The sequence below is a fragment of the Daldinia childiae genome (genome assembly GCF_008694065.1).
Source record: "Daldinia childiae strain JS-1345 chromosome Unknown Scaffold2, whole genome shotgun sequence".
Taxonomy (NCBI): Eukaryota; Fungi; Ascomycota; class Sordariomycetes; order Xylariales; family Hypoxylaceae; genus Daldinia; species Daldinia childiae.
The window spans coordinates 3709425-3733275 of NW_022984643.1; the positions used below are offsets into that span (position 1 = coordinate 3709425).

At 45.8% G+C, this 23851-nt stretch overlaps 6 protein-coding genes across 6 annotated transcripts; 2 read left to right on the forward strand and 4 right to left on the reverse strand.

Moving 5' to 3' along the window:
• Positions 1–5625: 5625 nt before the first annotated feature.
• Positions 5626–6462, reverse strand: GL218_01909 (putative THOC5 family protein; the record flags this gene model as incomplete). The annotated part of the gene is made up of 2 exons (XM_033578395.1): positions 5626–5667; positions 5725–6462. The coding sequence occupies 2 exons, from the start codon at positions 6460–6462 to the stop codon at positions 5626–5628; spliced, it is 780 nt and encodes a 259-aa protein (XP_033439021.1).
• A 1073-nt stretch (positions 6463–7535) lies between these two features.
• On the forward strand, positions 7536–9171 carry GL218_01910 (uncharacterized protein; the record flags this gene model as incomplete). The annotated part of the gene is made up of 3 exons (XM_033578396.1): positions 7536–7718; positions 7777–9018; positions 9073–9171. The coding sequence occupies 3 exons, from the start codon at positions 7536–7538 to the stop codon at positions 9169–9171; spliced, it is 1524 nt and encodes a 507-aa protein (XP_033438038.1).
• Positions 9172–9716: 545 nt separating this feature from the next.
• On the reverse strand, positions 9717–10103 carry GL218_01911 (uncharacterized protein; the record flags this gene model as incomplete). Its single annotated transcript, XM_033578397.1, has 2 exons — positions 9717–9729; positions 9784–10103. 2 exons carry the CDS (start codon positions 10101–10103, stop codon positions 9717–9719), a joined length of 333 nt encoding a protein of 110 aa, XP_033438037.1.
• Positions 10104–11649: 1546 nt separating this feature from the next.
• GL218_01912 (Cell division control protein 16) lies at positions 11650–13185 on the reverse strand (the record flags this gene model as incomplete). The annotated part of the gene is made up of 3 exons (XM_033578398.1): positions 11650–11773; positions 11840–12627; positions 12685–13185. 3 exons carry the CDS (start codon positions 13183–13185, stop codon positions 11650–11652), a joined length of 1413 nt encoding a protein of 470 aa, XP_033438040.1.
• A 2609-nt stretch (positions 13186–15794) lies between these two features.
• Positions 15795–18402, forward strand: GL218_01913 (Sulfate permease 2; the record flags this gene model as incomplete). Its single annotated transcript, XM_033578399.1, has 3 exons — positions 15795–16065; positions 16124–16269; positions 16324–18402. 3 exons carry the CDS (start codon positions 15795–15797, stop codon positions 18400–18402), a joined length of 2496 nt encoding a protein of 831 aa, XP_033438039.1.
• Positions 18403–20669: 2267 nt separating this feature from the next.
• Positions 20670–21591, reverse strand: GL218_01914 (uncharacterized protein; the record flags this gene model as incomplete). Its single annotated transcript, XM_033578400.1, has 2 exons — positions 20670–20674; positions 20736–21591. 2 exons carry the CDS (start codon positions 21589–21591, stop codon positions 20670–20672), a joined length of 861 nt encoding a protein of 286 aa, XP_033438042.1.
• Between the last annotated feature and the right edge of the window lie 2260 nt (positions 21592–23851).

Here is a 23851-nt window from a genome sequence, read left to right on the forward strand (position 1 = left end):
CTCTTGGGTTGTAATAGTAGGGGTGGAAAAAAAAAAGAGGAATGGGAAAGGAGGGAAAAATAAAAAACTAGTTAATTGGCAATGCAGGGCAAGAAAATGGGAGGGAAGCTGGAAAAATTACTAGGTTGAACCTCACGAAAGTAATAACAATTAGGGAAAAGGGGAGCCTTGTTTAGTACGACAGAGAAATTAGATGGGTAGGGATTCTGCGCCCCCCAAAAGTGGATTTGTAGCTCTGACGACGGGAAGGGTTCTAATTCCCAGATATTTCAAGCATGGGCCTAGCCGGTCCAGCTGCTAACGGGGCTAGTTAGTAGTTGGTCTAGCGCTGCTACATGTAGTGACGGTTATAGTTATGGGGAGGGTTTAGCGTATGTAGATAGTATGCTTTAGGTACATAAGTTTATGGGGGCTTTGTGGTCAGATGTACAGTACGTGTACCTGCTCTGTAGTGTGCGGTCAGGTACAGCCTGCAAGGCTATTATTGAAATTTAGCGCAACCTCTCTTTATGCAATTGAATGAACGATAATTGTAAAACGACTTAGGGCGTTTGTTGGAATTGAGAGCGTCGTGAATTACGTAAATTAAACAATTGGTCAGAGAAAGAGCACTAACAAAAGGATGCGAGGATAAGGCGTATTGAGTAATATGTTCTATGTAGTACAGCATTTAGGTAGGATGGATCCCATCTACACGTATCGTACAATACAGCTGTAGCGAGTTAGATACCTAAGGTACTAATGAAATACAAGTATATTATGTGTGTGAGTTGTATGTGTTTCCTCTCTTTTGTTTCTTCAAAAGGTACAGTCAGAGTCGAAACTGCGCCTCTTTTGATTGATCGAATAGTAATTTTTTGTTTCTTAAACAATAGGTACTGTTGGAAGGTACGATGCCTTAAGGGCATATATAAGATTTGACCAAGTACAAGTGGAGTCTTAGAATCTTTTACAATACAACATCTTTTTACACCCACACAGTACCCAGAGCGGGAATAATAAGAGCAGTACTGTAATAAGAGACATAATACTACCTTGTCGAGGTTCGACTTGTCTTTCGTCATTACCAACATACAAAGCGTTCCTGATGGATTGAAAACTTAATTCCCCATGGGAAAGAGAAAAAAAAGAAAGAAAAAGAAAAGAGGCGTATTTACTACAAATTGAGCTACCGACGCTACTCGATTCAGACATACCCTAGATGTAAGCTACCTAACACAGCCAACTGATTCCTTTCGACTGCTCACGTTCGAGACTAGCATCGTCATGTAGGTTGAAGGCACGGTGTGCATTTAGCTTTGCAGACAAATTTGTTTTATATTTTACCAGAATCCACTTACATATGGACCTTAACAGGTAGCTTATTCGAATGGCATTTGAGTTGTTTACTCGGATGCATCTTTGATTCAAAGTTAAAGAATATTCTATAGTTAGTTAACTATTTTGTAAGTATAGTAATTGAGGTCATTATCATCCTGGTTACACTCATATCCAACAATGACTTCAGTTTCTATTATTGTCTCCTACATACATGTGTTGAGAGTTGAGATGCAAGATGTACTGTACATACATGGCCGTATATCGGGAATAGGCAACCGTAGTACCGCACTTGGGTATAGTTAGGTTGCGTGGGGAGTCTGGGAGTACACCTCCACCAGGATGGTAACCGTTAGGGGCTCCACTGCCCCATACACAATCCACAAGTAGCGGCCAGGGGATTTTATATGGGAAATCCTCTAATTTCTACTTTGTATTCTTTTGTTGATTTCGAAATATGAAGATGTTAGGCCTCGCACAAGCCACTCATATGGGCCACCACGTATTTTCTTCATATAAATTGCCCTGTAAGTTACCTGCGGGACTCAGATGGGGCGGGATGGAGCCCCTAACGGTTACCATCCTGGCGGAGGTGTATGTGGTATGTGGTAGCGTGCAAGGTTCACAGCCCATCCCGCCCCAAGGCTGATCGGGTAGGTCGATTCTTACCTACGTCGGTCATTGTTGGCTCGGCTTAGCGAGTTGGCGAGCTAGTCTTTGCTGTAGAATTTCAATCCTTCCAACTTCTCAGCCTCTTTGATCTTCAAGAAGGGCTTATGAAAGAAATACGTATGATACGTACGGATAGGACTCTGGTTCGTTCAGCTCTTTCATCCATCTCCAAATACGCACCAAATACAGCTATGTACAATGTTTAACGTGTATGCAAGAATTCGTCATCGAGAATCCTAACTGCCTATTCAAAACTGCCCAGGTTAGGCGTCTCGATGTTGCAGTAGCACATGCAATCTGTTCGCTATTAGTGGCAGCCCGTCACTTGGTCGCTTGGTCGCTTGTAGGCTTGTAGACCGCAAAATCGCAAAAGTGGGATGCGGGCAGCGCAGCGCAACGCAACGATAGATATTTCTTAAGGCATCTGGTTATCTTGCCGAGAGAATATGCATGCACCCATCCACATCCACGACCGGTTTCTGGACAGGCCTAATGGTGTGCACATACACCCTGGTTTCGTCACCATCTGACTCCAGGTAGCATACCGCCTCTAGACTTATATGCGGTTGGATATGTTTCCAATCTTAGCCTCTGATCTCTTTACAGATATTGTATCACAACTCCTTCAGACGAAAGAGTACGACACAATTCCCGCCAGCTAGGTTCCGGCTTCAATGTCCTGCCGTGCGGCACACGAGATGTTGCAAAAACTATGACTCCATGTCTGATCCTTCGCGTGCGCCTACGTACTACCAATGGTTTACCTATTATCATAGTATAATTATGCTATGATGACATATTCTGAGGCTATAGCTTCCCTTGCGCCACATGTAAGCGCCTCTCGTTTCAAACGTGGTATAGATAGTATACCGAAGGTATGATTTGTGTATACACTATATTATGGTATGATTTGCAGGAAGTAGTAAGTAGAAAGTAGACATGTGGCCTAGAGGCACTAATTTGGCACCGGACTGCTTGTCTAGTACATACATTATATTTCATTTGCGGTTAGGCGTCCAAGAAAAATAGGCACGTTTGAGCACATGTAAGTTTGCGCTGCTGAAGCTATCTTCCTGCAGCTCGACATCACAGGTGCATACACTACAACGTACCTACATTATGTATGTACATTCCATACAACCATACCATCCACTAAAACCTCACTACCTAAGTTGCGTGGGCTACGGTGGCTTGTTTCCTTCTTTAGCCACGCACTGCCATCCGCTAGTCGTCACCTTTCCTTCGTCATTGGTCTCGCTTCTACCAAAAAAATCAGAAATGCCTAGAAAGACAAGAAAGACACTTACGACATGATTGCGGTAAGATAGACAAATGATGATGATGTTATCTGTGGCGTCTTTTTATGCCGCGTCTCCATGTTTCTATAGTAGTAGGTATAAACGGTAGGTATGCCGAATACCTCTTTCGACGTTACATCGCAACGAAATTATTGCGACGGTTCGGTTAATTGCATGTAATTCTTTTTAAATGCCGACGGTCTTTCGAGGTTCTTAAATCATCCCCGTACCTTCCAAGTACCGAGACCTGCGCCCGGGTTGGTTGCTTTAGATATCCGCCTGTTAGAGTTAAGCTGAGCCATAAGTCGCACAGTGTCACTTATACACGGTGAGTTTCCACTCGCGAATAGAAATGCGTTGTTTGAGGCCAAATTGCCAGAAGTAGAACTCTGATACCGTACTCTCCCTTTTTCAGTTTTCTTCTTTTTAGAATTTCGAAACTCGGCTCCCCAACCGATAGAACATTTTTGAAACGTCATTAGAATAATCTCCTGCTGATCATCATGAAGACACCTCTTCACAACAAAAATTTGTCCCTTTTTTTCTTTTCAACAACCCCGTTACACATTTTTGCAGGACAGTGTGGAGGCCGCCAACAAAAAGACCTATGCTTTATCGAATTGTACAGTAGTACCGAAGCGGTACAAATGACCTACAATGGTGGATATAGATGGATATGAACATTGAGCTCTCTGTTCAGTTACTGGTTCAGTAACACATGACCCCCGGTCTGCAGCGTAGCCATTTAGCCCATGCTCACCCATCCTCTGACCGTATGAACTAATTTAATATGCATCTCGGACAATTCTGATTGGCCTTTGCTCAACCGATAATCCACGTTTATTTGCTAGTCGAGATTACTGGTCCACCGTCGATCTGGATCCGTCACTCATTATCCACTGTAGGTACCTGAATGCCTGCAAATTCTGCCTTTCTGAGCTCTAGGCGCGGTTCGATATGGTGCTACCGACTGATAGCTCGACCAGCTCGAACTCTTTTCTGAAGCGCCATTCCCCAAGAAAGGCTCGTACATCGCACAGATACGACGATCGTATCAATAGGAGACAAGCTAACTAGCGTAGCTCGCAAAGCTGGGGGCCGCGTATAAAACATTAGCTGGCCCGTCGCCCGAAACATGAGTTCCGAACTCTTTTTTTTGCGAGAGACCTGGGGGCCCTTCAAAAAGGGGTCCTCGGCAAGGCTTATCCAAATATCGGCTTCGCTTGGCAATGATCAAAACGATACACCATGTTACTTCATGAGCCCACCTGGGCCCCAATCCGTGAAACGCGTTCAAGCTGTCTAGATAGGAAAACGCGTCATTAGCTATGTAGGATTAAATATGGCCAATCAACGCGTCTGCGGGCAGTTTTCGTCCTAAGTCTGTTAACCACTTAGCTACCAGCTCCTATGGTCTGACACGCAGGTCTTGTGATATATGTCGTAGATATGTGTCATAACAGGTGATTGAGCCCTACTTATTACAGCTTGCATTTGGAGAAAAAGTGACAGATAAATTTATTTATGTTGACTATTATCTCAAATCAAGTAATTGGGAGGTTTAGAATTATATGCAGCTTTAGCTATGTATAAGTAAGAAATTTCTTACTCTCTAAGACTAAAACTTCGCGGTGTATGTATGTGTGATGCCCCTTGCATACATTAAAGAAGTTGTCTCCACTATTCGCTCCTATCAATCTAGGAGAGTTGATTTTCTGCTCGGGCTGCGAAATCCGCAGTCCGAATTCTCAATTGAAGATGTGCCCGGATGCAGATGCAGATGCAGATAACGATGAATTACACCAATTGCCAGTCATTGAGCTGCAGATGGCTAAGCCACAACCATTGACGTTTATATGTGATCATTTCTGCCGTAAACCCCCACCTAACCTGTACGGCGTAAATGATGCAGCATGTAATCTGCAAGACCTGTACAAAGAAACGCTTAACTAGATATCGTTTAATTCCCTAAATCAGATTGAAAAGCTTCTGCCTAGAATATCATGGGTCAACGCTCGAAGTGCTCTTTTCTAATTTACGTGTGGGGTGATTGACCGCATCTGATGCAGTTGGTTTGATAATAAAGGGGGTCTCATGATCCCGTTCCGTGGCTGAGGGTATATGTCCGTTTTCATGGGATATCCCGGAGATTGCTCCGTAACGGCTGAGGCACACACGATTAACGTCTCTTTTTAACCCTAGGAAGAGTTTTTTCCTACCTTATATACTCGTCTAGCTTTACTAATGTAAGGGGAAATCATGAGACGGGCCATGACAGTGAATTTGCAATAATTCGATGCCGCAAGAATACGAAGTCTCTACCATGAAGCTCAGGAGGTTAAACATTCTTATCGAATAGTTTCTGGATTGGTTTGGCAGCCTGTTTAAGGTATGTAAGCATTGATATTAGCCAAACAACATTCCAGAGTTGACGTACATCAATGAACTTTTCAAGCTCTTTATCAAGATTCGCGAGGTCATCCTTTCTCTTCTTGTTGTCGGCAATAAGCTTCTGTTTTCGTTTCAGCAATTCCATTCGTTTCTGCTCTAGAGCCTCGCGCTCGCTGCGTTCGTGCTCGATCCGTGCAATCATCAGGGTGTTTTCGTCATCGTCGGTATGATCAGGCTTCAATGAGAGGAACTCTTCAAGAGGTATCAGGGGAAGCTTTTGGTAAGTATGGCTGGATACAATTAGTTCTCGCGCAAGTTCAGGTGCTGATGCAGTATAATGATTGCGGAAAGGATTGTTGCTTGATGTAGAAATGGAGAAGAGGTCTTGAATTGGTGGAGGAAGATTGTTGGATAGAGCTTCAGTGGGTACTGACTCATATGACTCGCAAGCTGCGATCTCCCCCTGTAGATGTCTCTGCTCGTAGTATAGATTCTGAAGTTGTAGATGCAGACGGTCAACTTCCTGGCGTGCTTCGGACGTCTGCGATTTGGTCTGACGGGCACCAAAGTAGGCCGATCGATGAAGGCCGCGCAATTGTGCAAGATTGGTGATTAGGAGCTTCTGCTGCTTAGAGGTCTCCAGTAGGGCCTCTGGAGATGCGCTTTCGATAGGCCCGGCTGCCGCGATTTGATCAACAAGTCTCAACGCCTGTACTCGAGTGTCGCGGGAAGCATCGAGAACGGTCGATAGATTCGCATCTGTTACGATTTCGTCGATCGCCATCGTAGAGGGTAAGACAAGTTGTCTAAAGGCGAGACTTGGGCTCAACCTCAATTGCGATTCAGAACCTAAGATACAGCAGCTAATTACTGCTTAATGGCTGATATCGTGCTTTTGATGTTGACGTCTAGGGTATTGAGGTAGGTATTGAGGTCTTGAGGTCTTGACTCTAGGTAGTCTAGGCTATTGGAAAGTTGACCAATCAGGAATGGAATTTGTTTGTAGATCCAAGCCTTACTTAAACCCGGATATTTTAATTGCCGTCTGCCGGTCTTGGTATCCAAGTGACTTTGGTGGATTAGGTAACTTTGCATAAATGCGTCCCCACGGGTTGTAGTGATTGGAGATTACTACCTAGTGGAAATTAGGGTCAATATTGGATTTATGTCGGTCACAGGCGTTAGAAAGTCGGGGCTTACACACAGCTCTATCAGCTCGTACATGTACAACGAGCCTAATTTTATGATTACTTAAAAATTAATTGATACTATAACTTCAATTTTGAAAAGGATATAGACATTACTATGATACATACAAAAAAAGACAGATAGAATTATTGCACATATCTGCAAGTAGGTAATTGTATAAATCCAATGCCTTCTCTTCAAACTGACTAAACCTTTCTTGTATTCGGTACGTCCCAACCGACCTACGGGATTCCGATTGTGGGGAACCTTAATTTACCCTTGCATAAGGTACGTATTGACTTTAGATCTTATCTAAGCTAACTACTCCGTCTTGTCCGATAGTTTGCGCGCTCAGGTGGCGCCCCCTCCGTTAACCAATGACACCGACCATCTTCTACATGTGAAAGTTAACTTTCTTCCACTTCGCCTCCAACGCTTTTTACCATTGCACAGCTACACAACAAGTAACAACCTCGAGACCAATCTCCTTAAAGTATTCTGCATTCTTATACTTTGACTGGCCAGCTTCGCATCGTTTAAGTCGCAATATAGACTATCTCATGCAGGGACGTCTGACAGCTTAGACGTACCCCAAGCCTTTTTATTAGTTGGCACCAACAATAAACCCTTACGTTTGCTATAGTTTATCATACGCTCCTTTTCCTCATCATGTCTTGCACGTCTACCTTCGCTCTTGGTTCTCACCAAGAGCAATCTAATTCAAAAAGCTCGGGCACCGCCGACCCGGAAAACTTACCACGTCGGCGTAGACGGCACTCTTCTTTTATGCCTCGGAGAAGACATTCTCTAGTTCAGCAAATCATGGACGGAGAAGAAGGTTTACTTCTTAAAGTACACTTCCCAAACGATTTGATACTCTAGTAACAATTATACTAACTATATAATAAAGGTGGATTTGTTCCTCTCGGAATTAGAGAGGAGACTTGAATACCTTGAAGGCTATGGCGAATTTATCGATCTGGACTCGAGTATATCCAAAACATTTTCAACTTTACAAGCAGTGCGAGAACGCTGTTCGCAAGTTTCGGAAGAGGTCATTGGCGCCGGGCGCAGGCGATTGCAGGTTATGGTTGAGACTTTAGACACAAGATATCATGAGGCCTTAGTAGCCGCCGAGTCCATGAATGAGAAAGCGCGCGTTGGCGTTGAACTCCTCGACGGCATGCTTACCGACTTCGAAACTCGAGCCTTGAAATTCCGCGACCAAGGCTTTGCGAATGCCGCTGACGCTGCCGGAAGTTTGATGGACAAAGGCCAACGGGTCGTAGACGAAAGTATAGAACGCGCTCGCGGTGTTGTGGACGATGGTATTGAACGAGCCTGGCGTGCTGCAGAGACCGTCGAGGAGCACGTACAAAGAGCAATTACCCGCGCTAAGGAAAAAGGCCTTATTAAGTATGAGGAGCTTCCTGTGCCTTGGAGGGTCAATCCTCATATACTTAGCGGATATCGTTTCACCGAATCCAAGATTGGCTGCGTTCGTTCAATGTTCGGCATTTCAAACGAACTGGTCAACATCTGGTCTCACGCGCTTGGTTTGATACTAATTCTATCCATCGCTTTTTACTTTTATCCGACTTCGGCCAACTTCTCTCTTTACTCGAAAACGGATGTTTTTATTGCCGCCGTTTTCTTTTTCGCAGCTTGCAAATGCTTGGTCTGCAGTACCATTTGGCATACTATGAACTGTGTTGCGGACCAAACTTTACTGGAACGCTTCGCATGTATCGACTACACCGGTATCTCATTACTCATAGCAGCGTCGATTATGACGACTGAGTATACTGCATTTTATTGCGAACCCATCAGTCGGTGGACGTACATGACTACAACTGCTGTGCTAGGCATTGCTGGAACCATCCTCCCTTGGCATCCTAAGTTTAATGGACAGGATATGGCCTGGGTGAGGGTAGGCTTCTTTGTGGGATTGGGTGCCACTGGTTTTATGCCGGTTTTCCAGATAATTCTGACCCGAGGCCCTGCTTGGGCACTTGACTTCTATGCGGGTTCCAATCTACTTAAATCTCTCTTCGTTTATGTCCTTGGAGCTTGCGTCTACGCGAGCAAAGTCCCCGAGCGATGGTGTCCTGGCATGTTTGACTACTGTGGTAATGCGCACAACCTATGGCATGTAAGTATTAATCGGTACCCCTTTTCATTGCGTTGACACTAATTAAGGATGTAGCTTGCTGTACTTGGTGGGATTCTTTATCATTATGTCGCTATGCAAGAATTCTTCTCTGGCGCCTTTCAGAGAGCACAAGAGGGCTGCCCGACCTATTAAGCATGATCCTTCAACCGACACCAAGATGTGAGGTAGTTATCTACAATAGACCGCGCAACTTCTCGAATCCCCCCAACCACATGTCTTCATAGTTGCGCCCAGACGTCTAGATAATTACAATAGACATCAAGATTCCTTCTCATGAAAATACACTCTGCCCCAAAGCTACCTAGGGCCGATAACCAAATCCAGAAGAACAACAGCCAAAATACTCAGTAAACTAAGTAGTGCCACTAATCCCGTCGAAGTTTCAGCTTGTTTCACTGCCGAAGAGACTTGCACGGGCGGTGGGGCCGTTACGTTCGTGTGCGATATAAGGGTTGGTACAGGTATAGGCGTATTCAAGTTGGCGTGGGTAGCGAATGAACATGAGTTATTTTGAATGTGTACTATCGTTGGTGTCGGTGCTGGGGATTCTTTCAGGAAGGGAAGAATTGTTAACGTAGGACCGGAAACAGTTGTTGCATTGGCCATCGCATGGGGATCCGCAGACATATTCGAAGCGGAACTAGGAAGTGTAAAACCAGCATTACGGGCGCACGTCTCTAAATCCTCTCCCTACACGTTGTTAGCTAACGGGCCCTTAATCGATCAAGACCGTCAGCCTCATACCTCAAGACAGCAATAACCTGCGACAGGCGCGCAATACTTTCCCGAGTCGCAAAATCCGTTGTCTGCTGCGCAGCACGACTATTCTGAGTTAGCATTTGTTTTCCATGGACAATACACGAGTTCTTTTCTACCTGGCCGATTTTGGGGTTGAAGCAATAGGTGCTTCCGCCGCCGCCGCCGCACGGCTGCGAGCCTTCCCCATAGGTCTGTTCGCAGGTTCCCGTCTCCCTCTTGTGGTGCACGACGGAGGTACCAGCGTGTTTCTCTTGCGCCGAGGCCAGGAGGCCGCAGCAGAGTAATAGGAGCGAAAAAGTGAGCATGGTGGATTATTGTGAAGGTATATATAATGGGTTGATTATCGTATATAAGTTACGAGATACGTAAACGAGTTGGCGATAGATGGTGTAGAAGAGACTGGGGTCGATAGATGGTAGAGGTAGAGGTAGAGGTAGATGTAAAAGTGAGAGCATGAGGTTATTCCAAGATGTGGGATGAGCGGACCTAATACATGCATTATATATATATCATTATTCAGTACCCTGGGGCTCTCTTCGTGACCTTCTCGTCTATTGATATGAATTCTAGACTAACAGTATTCTAATGGAATCTGGCGCCGATATATCGTAGCACATGTCCATCCTCCCTATGTCTGTAGTTTTTCTTCATGAGCCCCTCGAGAGAAGGGCTGGGGTGAAAGTATGTAGGGAGATGTATACCTACCTACCTACCTATGCTAGGTGTCTAAGGGAGGAAGAAAGCAGCGTAGACTCAATACCACCCGCCGCCGCGCCAGCTACGAAAGGGAGCAAGCAAGCAAGCTTTCGACTTCGCTAGATAAAATCCCTTAACCATCCCTTATCATCATACTCACTCGAGAGCATGCAGACTCAATTAATTATCAAGTCCCAGATTCCAGACAACTCTTACTATAAAATATCTCTAACTATTATCACATCAAAGTCAACAACTACAACCCAAGACTCAAGACTTCAAGTTCAAATCCAACGCATCAAGGTACATTCATCCATTCATATCGCCGCAAATCAAACACCTGACCACTTATACATGCCTACTTATACTTAACGAACAAACGAACAAACATTCCGATCATAACTTTCATTTCCAAAGTTTTACAGCAGTGCACGACGGTGCGTCTGCCTATTACGGTATATAATATCCTCCTGTCCATCCTGCCATCCATCCATCCATCCATCCGTCTGTCCGTCATCGTTCATTTCCGCGTTAAGACCCAGAACCTCCCCCCCTCTTTACGGTATATATATGTATATATACCCAGGGATATAGCATAGTAGTATAGTAGTATAATAGTATAGTATAGTATAATATACCGTAATACCCGCCTTGCTACCCCCCATCCCTTGCCCCATACTCGTACAAAAACATGAAGGATTCGTTTCGTAAACATCATCTGCGTGATCGTGAGCTACCCAGCCCCCCTTGGCTTATTTTTTTCTGTATTCGCATCTTCCCCGGTCGTCCTGCATGTCGTCTAGTACCGTACAGAAGTAAAATGAAAAAGACGTAAAATCGGGGAAGAAAAAAAAAAGCTTTCCCTTTTGTATTACCCGTTGTAAAGAATATACCTCTTGTTTTGGAGAAATCTATATGTAAGGGCCGTCTTATAGTATAAGTGCCTCTTGACAAAAGGAACCCGATTTGCTAAAGATCTCGGCTTTCGGGGTGGTACCATTATGCCGAGATCTTGCAGTTAGTTGGCTTTGAAACGATTGTCGTCGGTTGGAGTTATTATTACAAAGATGTATGTATGACCCTATACTAAAACCTGGGTCATATGAGCGTAACTCGTAGAGAACCATATCGCGTCACCTTTTGAAAAGGGGTATGTCATAGAGCGTGTCGTATGATATCAGCATAGATATCGTCGGGTATCATCCTAATGATTGCTAGAGCTGTTCGCTTGATCATTTCTGCCCGTAAAGCCGGGAATGATCGAAGGAGTTTGTTAGGACTATTTACTTGTTAATATGATAACTCAATACCTCAATAGCTAGTAGTCATAGGTATGTGTACTTACTTTAAAGAGGTAAGGAGTTCATTGCGCATCATGATTAGCTGGGCGACAATACACACGATGTTCAACTGCGGCCCGTAGGCGAAGAGGAAATCCCAATGCTTCAGCACCTCCGGTAAAGGAGGAGTACATGCGCAGAGTGTAAGGACGGAAGGAAAAGCATAAATCTCTGCCGATAGACCCTTGGATGTTAAATAGAAACTCAGCTTAGGATCCACGATCGCTAATACTTTGTCAACGAGTGCTAGACCGCGATGAACTCCGTCCATTGCACCCCTAATATACCCAGGACACTCCTTGGTTAGGAGAGTATGGAAAGCAGCGAAAGCTTCCACCTCGCTACGAGCTGCGTATAAGAACGGAGCAGCAAGTACGTTCATGCCCTGTACGTAAGTCCCAGGTTCTGAGGTAGTAACATCAGAACCCTCCGTCGTAAGCGTAAGGGCGCGGGCACGATTCCTTGCAGATGGCGAAGAGGCATCGGTTTGCGAGATATCGCTGCGAGAGCTACCAGCGCTTTCGGTCGCGGCGAGAGACAATCTGCTACTTGTTGGGCGACGTTCTTCCTTCGCATCGTGAAGCTTCCAAGCGATGGCGTTAAGAAGACGAATCAAACTCGCCTCGCTAACGCGGCGACGGAAAAGGGGATCGGTAGTCAGGGTTCGAAAGGTGTCGTTTCGGATTTTGGAGTAAGCGGGAGAAGCCCCTCGATGTATGAGTCCGAGGTACTCGTCAGTATCAAGAATGGGCGCATCGATAAATATAAGCCAGAAGTAGATTCTAGTCCGCGACTAAGCATTCTTTTATTAGCACGGTCGATATCGGATCGGTATTCAAGAAATTCGCACCATTCCATCGCTGTCGCTCCTGATACCCTGATCTAGCACCTTAAGACGCGCACTCTCTAAAGCACCATTCACATCCCCATCAGGGGGTCCCTCCCTGATCAATCTGTCTAGAGACATAGCATCAGCTACTCTTGAAGCCTTACTTAGAGCGCTTCTCTTGTGGTTTAAGGATAGTAAAATATTGTTTGGAAATATAGAGGGCGTCGGGGGTGGCGGGGGTGTCGCGTCCGAGTTGGCTCTATTTCTCTGTGGAGATCGGTTGACATTGCGAGTCGGAGGTGGTACGCCCTCTTGGGGATGTCGAAGAACTTGTTGAGGTATCGACGAGTTTTGACTAAATATTCGAGCGGTGGCACCAAGGTTATGTGCAGATTGTAGTTTGCGCAATCTATGAGTGTGAGGTGACGGTGGGGTGTGTATTTGGTTAGGGAGTGTAGTGGTCGTGAATGTGTTGAAAGCTTGCGCGATGGGCGGGAATGACTCCTGCGTTGGGCTCGTCATTTTAACTAGCTGACAACAGTGACAGCTAAATAAATTTGCGGCAACACGCAAATTGAAGCTATCATTGATATCGAAGAAAAAGCATGCTTAACACGTTGTATAGTTTTAGTGCGACGACTAGGCGCAGTAAAATTAAAATGAAAAAAGGCAGGGCAGGGAAAGAGGTTGGAGTTGTTTAGAGAGAGAACTTAAGGTACTTGGGTACAACATACGTAGTGACCTAATAATAGTTAACCCCCCCTCATATTCACAAGATTTTAACGCGAGTAGAACGCGTCGGCTTAAAAAGGTTATTTATTTAGCTGAATATGTACATACATACCTATGTACTTGTTATGTAAATGTATTATTTATATAAGTATTATCTTTATAAATTCTTATTCTTCTTCAAAGACAACATAATTGCCTTACTCTTTTTTTTCTAATGCTGCAGTTCATTCATACATTATATTGTACAACATCCACCAATATTGGATCAGCATGTGAAAAGCTTACCATTGATTTCAACGCCTAAGGTAAGGCAGATAAGGTTACAGTAGCATAAGGTCGGCAACCTTTGACCGATCTACCGCTACTAGGATTGGTCAAGATTTCCCCGTAGATTATGGCCCGTGAAGCCTGCAGGTACGATCGTTCTGCATATTATTTGCATCCGGGGAAGCCGAAGCTCAGTTCAGGATTACCTCTCGGAGACTTACGATTTACATGGATATAGGCTTTTGCATGATTAAAAGATGGCCTCATTATGTTGCACTTCATGTATTCAAGATTGACCAATGGTACTGTATTCTAGCTACTCGCTCGTTATAATAGATTTTATGGTGGTTGCTTTATGCTTAAAACACGTCGCATTCGAAAGCTTAATAACTCCATGATGAACACTTGACTTAATATCATCAATACACAGCCGGCAGCTTCTTAGTTTATAGATATTTAAATATTATATATTAACTGCTGTTGTCAGTAAAGAGAGATTCAATACCGGCTAAGCATTCTCACAAGTCTAGACTCTGAAAGCAAGTTAAATAAATGATTTGATAAGAACACGATGCGTTCGTGGGTCGGTTTATAACCATTTTATAATAGTTCTTATAGAAACACTTACAGCGAAACCGGCACCGAATCAATACCTATTCAATCTATTATGACATAAGACATTAAAGATAAACTTCCCCATGTTCTCGATCAATATGGAGTTTCCCGTATTTATAATAATGGCATCAACCAAAGACAAAATTGCGCCATCGACGCTAAGACCATGCCTTTATATTTAAGCTTTGTGATTGGCTATTTTAGTTAGTTTTTCGCCGAATTGGGTACAATTATTTGGGTACTTGTTCCACTTGTTCCAATCGTTATTATCTCCAACCTCAATATTGTCTTATGTTAGTAAGTACTTCCAGACCATTCTTACCAATATCTAATATTTAACCTTTATTATAAGATCATATGTTGTAAATTTGTACCGTGTATAACTGCCGAATATGCTGCGCTCAAGGTTCCATTAGAAAATGGAGTTAGTACTACCGAATACTACGTCTATGTCGGCCTCATCTCTTTAGTCCGTTGCTTTCAAATTGAGAATGAAGACTGTATTGCGTACTTTACTGTTTCTAAATATCCCCGCTAGACTTTGAATGGTATAAAGCCGATTGCGCCATCGAATGATCGGCCAATCCGGGGCTACTGGCAAAACTTCAACATGGACTGTAAGCTAGCAACATCGTTATCCAATTACTTATTACCTCACTACCACGATTATTCTTTTACTGTGGCTCTTCGAAGCTCTTCTGCCTGAACAATAGTATTATGTTCTTGGAAATCTTAAAACTATTCATCTGCCAAGGCCACGCCCCGATCCACCAGTTCCCCTGCGGCGACAGTCTAAGATCTCGAGTATCCACTAAGACTACCTAGAAAAATACGTATTACAACTCAGCCAGTATCGAGCTCGTCCTACTTGAATAATAAACTTTCGCTTCTCTTTACACAGACTACACAAGCTACACAAACTCTTGTCTAACAACTAAAAACGCAGTCGACGTTGCAGCGAGATACCTCTGTGCAAGACAAACTGAGAATATCGCAGCCGAATCACTTATAGTTGTTCTCTTTACCGAAGCCTCGTGTCCCCTCGGTGTAACTTCTAAGAACAGATATCAACCCATTACTTTATTGTGGACTACCCATTTATCAAATCCACATTGTCGTTTAATCTAAAGATTCCTTGTTTATTAACTACCATCTGTGGCCTCTTTAACAATACTTAATATTCTCGAGTCGGTCTTGTCAACTACTTTATCAAACTTCACCCTAATGGCTATCGGTGCTTCTTCATAGCGATACTTTGGAGCCGGGTTTATTTAACCCACGCTCAAATTAGTGGTGTCAAACACACCCTCAGCGTTTAAGTTGAGCTGCCTTGCTGCTTAGCTACCCCTTGCAGATCTACAGGCGCAACTCTCGTCTCCTCGAATATAGTATCCATTCTACCTAGGAGCATTCCATACTTCATTTCAGTTACAAAGTTTATTATATATACTTTTAATTGCCGTTAACGCTTGTTGCCTTTTATTTATTAATTCTATCCTCACCTAATACCCACCACGATGTCTTCGTCGAAAGCTAGCCAAACTCTAGCAAAGGTCTTAGGGATCAAACTTGAAGACCCCGATGTAGACAATGTAACTCGAGGAGAATCAGTCTTCTCGACGCATACGGCAGACAGTTTCGTTGAGCAGCAACCCACAAGCGCAGAATGGCTCTCAGAAATTACGCCGTCGGGACGAGATATACTAAGCTATTTTAAGTCGTTGTTCCCCTTTCTATCTTGGATCGGGTTTTACAACTTACAATGGTTTGTGGGCGATCTTGTTGCAGGTATGTTCTATTGACTCGGCTATAACAGGTAGAATAAGTTTAACTAACTTCTTATAAGGAATAACTATTGGTGCAGTCGTTGTACCACAGGGAATGGCCTACGCCAAGCTGGCTAATCTACCAGTGCAATTCGGTTTATATTCATCATTTATGGGCGTTCTTATCTACTGGTTTTTTGCTACTTCCAAAGATATTACCATAGGAGTACGTCAAAGTAGAGCCCTTCGTTAAATTAGTCCTCTCGCTAACTTATTGAAGCCTGTTGCCGTCGTCTCTACCGTCACCGGCTCTGTCGTCGCTAAAGCTACCAAAGAGCTTCCTCAATACGAAGATGAGCCATGGGTCATCGCAAGCGCCCTTGCTCTCATATCCGGTGCAATCGTACTTTTTATCGGTTTAATCCGGTGTGGATGGATCGTCGAACTGATACCTTTAGTATCACTTGCTGCTTTCATGACCGGATCCGCTATCAACATTGCCGCAGGGCAGGTTCCTACGCTTATGGGCATCACTGGCTTCTCGACGAGAGATTCGACATATTTGGTCATCATCAACACCTTAAAGAACTTAGGCAAGACGGATTTAAATGCAGCCATGGGTTTAACGGCGCTCACAGTGCTTTACGGAATCCGGTTTTCATGTGCCTGGGCAGCAAAGAAGTTTCCGAACCATCACAAGTTGTTCTTCTTTCTCTCAACGCTAAGAGCAGTCTTCGTCATATTATTATATACTATGATTAGTTGGTTGGTTAATATGAATCGTCGCGACCACCCTGCCTTCGCCATTCTTAAGGACGTTCCTCGGGGTTTTCAGCATGCCGCCGTTCCAACTATTGACTCAGACATAATCAACTCGTTTATTGGCGAACTACCCGCAACAGTCATTGTTCTACTCATCGAACATATTGCTATTTCGAAATCATTCGGCCGCGTTAACAACTACACTATAAACCCGTCGCAAGAGATGGTTGCTATCGGTGTTACCAACGTCCTTGCACCCTTTCTCGGAGGATTCCCATCGACAGGATCTTTCAGTCGCACAGCTATCAAATCGAAGGCAGGTGTCCGGACCCCTTTTGCTGGTGTTATCACGGCCGCTGTGGTACTCCTAGCTATTTACGCACTTACGGCTGTTTTCTTTTACATACCATCCGCAGCTCTTGCTGCTGTTATCATCCACGCCGTCGGAGATCTTATAACGCCACCCGATACGCTTTACAAATTTTGGAGAATATCACCTCTCGAAGTCATCATCTTCTTCGTCGGAGTATTCGTTACTATATTTTCAACGATCGAGAACGGAATCTACGCCACGATATGTATCTCGTTCGCGATTTTTATATTCCGTGTCCTTAAATCCCGCGGTAGGTTCCTCGGCAGGATTCAAGTACACTCCGTGCTAGGCGACCACCTCATCGGCAATGACAGCAACGTGATGGGCGAGTATGGGACTTTTGATGCTTTGGACTCTAGTCTTTCACCGCCTACACGCAATGTTTTCCTGCCAATTGACCATGAGGACGGCTCAAACCCAGAAGTCGAAGTATCTAGTCCCTATCCTGGTATTTTTATTTATCGATTTTCCGAAGGGTTCAATTACCCAAGCGCAAGTCACACTCTAGACTACCTTACAAGCCACATATTCGCCAATACGCGTCGTACTAGAACAGACACGTTTGCCCGTATTGGCGACCGTCCGTGGAATGACCCGGGCCCGAAGAAGGGTCAAGAAGAGAACACGGGGTTACCGACGTTGAAGGCTATAATCTTTGACTTTAGCTCAGTCAATAACGTCGATGTAACTTCAGTACAGCAATTAATCGACGTGCGCAATCAATTAGACCGTTATACAGCACCAGACGTAGTAGACGTTCACTTCGCTTGCATCAACAACCGATGGACGAAGAGGGGACTCGTCTCCGCCGGCTTCGGCTACCCGACCCCGCGCCCGGACGGCCTACACTCGCGGTGGAAGTCTATCTTCAGCGTCGCCGAGATTGGCGGCTCAGATTCTGCTGCAGCCGCCGCGGAGCAGGAGGCCAATGAGAAGGAAACTCAAATACGACCGACTCTCAGCAAGTCGGAGTCAGTAGACCCATCGACCCAGGATACTCCCGGACCCAGCACTGCTTCTAGTATAACGCAGTCTGCGCTTCCGAAAAACAAAGCGCCTGATTTCACTAGGACTAACGAGACTAGAAAGGTCGCAGTACACGGGCTTAATCGCCCGCTATTCCACGTCGACTTGACGAGCGCGCTGCAGAGCGCTATTGCGAATGTACGCGCGAGAGATGAGGTCGAGGCCGCTGGAGGCCCTGATATTGGCGTCACGGTTTGAGGCTTATATTACCGGGTATGGCTGCGCGTAAGGACGCATATAATGAGTATTGGTTTCGGTAAACGCTGTGATCACGAATAAGAAAATTAGGGAGGCGTGGCATCGAGTCATCTGAAGCGACTGGCTTATAGAGATGGTAAAGGAATGAAAAGGAATAGACGAAATTCAGCATGATTGTCTACTTGGCCGGATTAGCCTATAACTTGGGATTTTTGGTGGGATTGGTACCTATTGTGGTCATGTTACGTCGAGTTGCGTTATACATATTACTTACATAGGTACTGACCTGTATATATGAAGCAGGTAGCGTTGGATATACCCCGAGAAATACCAGATGACAGTATAATACCGCACCGCACTTTTATCTACGTGAAACTACTTATTTTCGTGAATTATGTTTCTCTAGGTACCTACATACTTGTTTCGAGTGACGAGTCGTTTGATATTCCCCTCATTATGCAACGCTCCGGCGGCCTTGCGCGGGGACCTCGAGCGGGTAGTGAAGACTCGCCGTTTTCCTGTTACTTACTCTACTTCTTGAGCGCCCATATTCCCGTTGTCAGGTACCTACCTAGGTAGGTAGGAATATATATTATTCTAGACTGAGGATATTATATATCATCTTATATTAATTCAAGCACGGCTATACTTACTTACACATGTATACGAGCCCTAGTCTCCGGTCTGTGCTAACCAAATTATCTACCTAGGTACCTAGGTAAATTGCCAACGAAAGAAAACGGTTCGAGATAAGGCGAAATGATGAGGCGGCACGAAATGAAAAGTGTGGCGGAAAAGACAGACCGGAAATATCTAAGAGATGGAGGGAGTAATGCATGAATGCGTACATGCGTACATACATACATGCAGGTCGGGTACAGCGCGAAATTCGGAGGACGCCGGCCGGGTGGTAGGCCGGGCCGGGGCGGATTTGGGGTAGGGTAGGGTGGTGTAAGATGGGATGGGTGAAGCGCTAACGGGTCTGATACTGATAAGTGAGGACTAGGAAGGGGGGGGGTTATGATTTCGATGATTTGATTAAGTTATGTTGCGATGGTATATATCGTATCGTATATTGGGTTGGATTGGATGATATACTTACCTGTTTCCTACGGTAAGATACATGGATAGGTTAGATAACTAGTCGTTGTAATACGTAGGTAAGTGCCTAAGTTATTTAGGGGAAAGGAAAATCGAAATACGGATGAGATGAGAGAAGGAAGAAAAGGAGACGTTGTTACAAGAGAAACTAGGAGGGAGTTCTAGTAGGTTAGTCGTGTATTATATATATCATATATATCAAGACCTGAAATTCATCGTCAAAAGCTCAATTTATTCCGCTTTACAGTTTGTAAGCAAGTAACTAGTAGTAGTAATCTATACATATCTAACCACTTAACTAAGCTATCCGCCTAACTAAACATGAATCGCGAGAAACCCCCCCCACCTATCCAGTAGCAGTGGTAATAAATAGTCTTTAAAATCATAGCATACCTGTAGCCATAGCCCCCTTTAAACCCAGAACAAAACAAAATCAAATAAAAAAAAGGACAAAACAAGATATCCATCCCAGCGCAGCTCAAGATGAAAAGAAAGATTAGAAAATTAGAAACCCGCCCCTCCCCCTTTTCCTGAAAGGAGGGAAGGGGGTGGAGATTGGTCCGCACCAGATATCTTCTAGTTCACCATGTGTGCGTAGAGTAGGGTAGTTCCGGTGACGGGAAAGCCTGTTCCCGGGCTGGATACCTACTGTTTCCCCCAGTTCCACACCGAAAGAGAGCGAGAGCAAGAGTAAGAGATAGGGAGAGCTCGTGAAGTGATATAGCCAGCCAGCTCACCTCACCTCATCCTCTTCGCACTCCCACCCAGCCCCTGTCCCATCCCCATCCTCTTCGACCCCCCGCTCCCACTCCCACTCCCACCCCCAGCACTTCCAGCACTCCCCCTCAAAAACCCAACAAGCGACCCCAACCTCGCCGCATACGCACCCGGCGCACCCCTCTCCACAATCCTCCCCTGCAGCTCCGCCAGCTCGTCGACCCACGGCCCCAGCACCTCAGGCGGGATCGAAGCCAGGATATCCACGACGAAGTTGCGGTCCTGGGCCCCGACCAGCCGGAAGAACAAGTTGCGCTCCGCATGGGGGATGCTCGCCGGGCCCACGTCCCGGTCCCCCCAGTCCACGACGACCCGGTCGAGGATGTGCACGGCGGAACGCGCGGCCGCGCGGAGCTCCCATCGCGACAGCGGGCGCTCCGTGTTGTGGATTATGCTGTGGATCTGCCGCGTTATGCGCGTCAGGTGTGCGGCGCACCACTTGACGTCTTTAGGACGCGCGGTGGTGGGTGTAGTAGTAATAGTAGTATCCGCGTACTGCTGGAGGCCAGCGAGCGCGGCGTCGGCGCGGAGCTGCAGAGAGAGGAACTGGTTCGAGTGCAGTTCGTCGGCGCGCATGGAAGAGAGGAAGTACTGGAAGAAGTCGTCGTTGCGGAGCAGCATGCGGAAGATGGTCTGCTCGAGGTCGCCTCTCTTGACGACGCGCCGGCCTTTGCGCGGGTTGTTGAAGAGATCCGGCCGGTACGAGTCGGTGGGGACCTCGTTGAGCGAGGCGAGTATCTCCCGCGTCTCCCGGACCCGTCTGGGGTTGGGATCGGGGGACTGCCCGACGACGTCGCAGTGCAGGCTGTCGGCCAGCATGTCCAGATGGAAATCCGATATCTCATCGTAAGGGTTGCCAAGCTCTGTCGGATACCCGTACTTTGTTAACGAAAAGGGGCTCCTCTGGACGCCCAGGACCTGGTTAGTAATCTGGTCTAACAGCCAGAGGATATGTCGACAGGGGGATTCGCCGCGCTCGCCATTCTGACAAGTACAGCTTGGAATGCCGTAGCCACTCTGTTCCGAACCGGTCCGAACGGTATATTCGACCGGCTCCGTTATCAGAAAGAGACAGCGCTCGTCCCCAGCCTGGCAGCCACGTAATGTGAACTGCGGGGGCACCTCTATAGCTTTATTGACGTTATCCCGCGTCTCTTCGTCAAGAAGATCTAGCGAGTACCTGAGATTAGATGGAGAGATCATAAAGCCGTCATCGTCGATATCGAAATCCCGTTCGGTATCCGACTCGGAGCTCGAGTCTTCCACCTCGGCTCTCTGTTTCCGGCTCTGAAGACGAGTTACGGGTGGCATGCTTCCGAGTGAAAGCGTCCTGAAACGCTCGGTTGGGGGGGACATAGGTAAGTTACAAGAAGGAAGCTTGTTGAGATGAAACAGGCGATGCCGAAGGATTCATTGTACGCATATTAAAAATGACGAAGAGACGGTTGGTTATATAACATACATAGCCAGCCCTAGGAAACAGGCAGACAGATTTAGGTCAAGTCCCAAAAAGACTGACATGACGACAAAAGTGACCCAATATTGAGACCGCTTGGTCTACGTTGGTTCAAGGTACAGTCATAATTTACCTATTCGGTGTGAGTTGAGAGCAAACTGACAAACCGGGAGTAAGGGGAGATGAGGCGTGGGGGAAGAACCAGAATCTTCAGCCACTGGTCGAAATGGGCAAATGAACAACTCAAAAGGGACGTTGCAGCTGAAACGATATTGTATGATGTGCAGTTAATATCTAGATCGAGTAATCACTGAACCCGAGGGAACGGATAGGACTGGCGATGCCGAATCTTACCTCGTGATATGAGATATTGCTGACGACAGAGAAAAGAAACCTATACCATACCACATACATACCTAGGTTAGGTTAGGTAGTTAGTAGTATCTGAACAAGAGTTACTATAGTGATATTACCCTGTACAATAGAATAAATGGCGTTCATCAGCCATCAGCCACATAGAACAACCAGGGTCATGATTGGTAAAGAAGCCGAACGGAGTCATCGGGAGCGGTATTTTACCCATCATTTTCTGCCTTGGAGGAGAAAAAAAGGTAGTACGGGATCCGTAGTTGTGAGCTAGCATATAAAGCACGGCCGGGGCCTTGAATGCGACCACCGTACACCGTTCATATGAGAGGTCCGTCGTGTAATTTGGGTCGCGATTTGGGCCGCGAAGCCTCGGTGCTAGGCCGCCTCTTGGCGCGACCACACTTATAAAACTCATAAAAACTCATAAAAGTCTCTAGTGAAGGTCGACCCATTAGGCGGCCAACGAGGCTTCTTGCAACACACTCCCTTTTTCAAACGAGGCCTTTAGTTTCAATTTATTCCTCAAAAGAGAAAAAATTGAGGACTCCGGTACCAAATTATCGTGTTTTTTGACCGGCCGAGGTCGTCTCGAATTGTTGAAATTCTACATAGTAATCGCCCTTGCGCATTGGGTCGAAATCGAGCCATCCGATTTAGGATTTCCCCGAGCTACCCCAGATGCCTGTATTTCCTATTCCGGTATGGAATTTCGAGCCGGGATAACATCCGGCGCACCTGTGGATATTCGGAACGCTACTTAACTTCTAATGACATAACTCGGTCCGACAAACTTCATATATGGCTTGCTTCGCTGTATAGCCTCACAGCGAATACCGGCTTCATTGCAGTAATGCATGAACATGGAGTACTGCTGCAGACGAGTAGCTAAGCGTCAAGGTGATGATGATGCCAACACCTGATTATCATCTCGGCGGAATGGACATACGAGGCTCTGCCTCCCCCAAAGTCTTCCATCTTAGATCCCATTGGATATTTCCAAAAGGGCCTTATGATCGTTAGGTGGTGAGGTTGTGGGACAATGCTACTGCAATCATGGACCGCTGCGCCGCTTCTATTTGCTCCCCTTTTCTCTCAACAGTTTGCCACTTTGGCCAGTTGTTAATAGGGGTAGTCGTGGCTGCATGGTTGAGGAGCTGCTAGTAGAGTTAGGGTTAGGACTTTGGACTATGGAAATTACTTCCTATGTCCTTCTATCAGGGTAGTGGATGGCCGGGGGTAGCCAACCCTTCCTCTATCGAAGTGTTGGCGTCCCAGTTCCAGAGTCCTTCTAGACTTCTTTCTAGACACAAGACCTTGATTTCACTATCCATAACATCCCTTACCCCACGCCGAACCCCTTGAACCCCTTCCGAGGCGAAGTATCGAGCCAGCGTTCCTCTAGCCTCGGTATAGCACTCGAGGAGGCTCGAGATATACCGGTTGCGCTTGGTGGGAACCAATTGGTTACCGGGCTACTGGCGCAAATTTGGCCATGACTATTCGAACAGGTCACAAGCAATGATAGGCATCTATGATACAGGGGTTGGCATAGGATTTACCTGTTTCTTCCTTGGGGAGTCTGCCTAGCCGGTAAGTCGGGAAGGGACGAGGATCATACACCGGTCGAATGGCTTACGATTATTCGGCATAGCCTTATAACTACAAACGAGTATAGTATAGGCTAGGTCATTTAACAGTAGCGTTGTTGGTGATGAGTTGGACTAGAGGTTAGGATTCTTCTTAAGA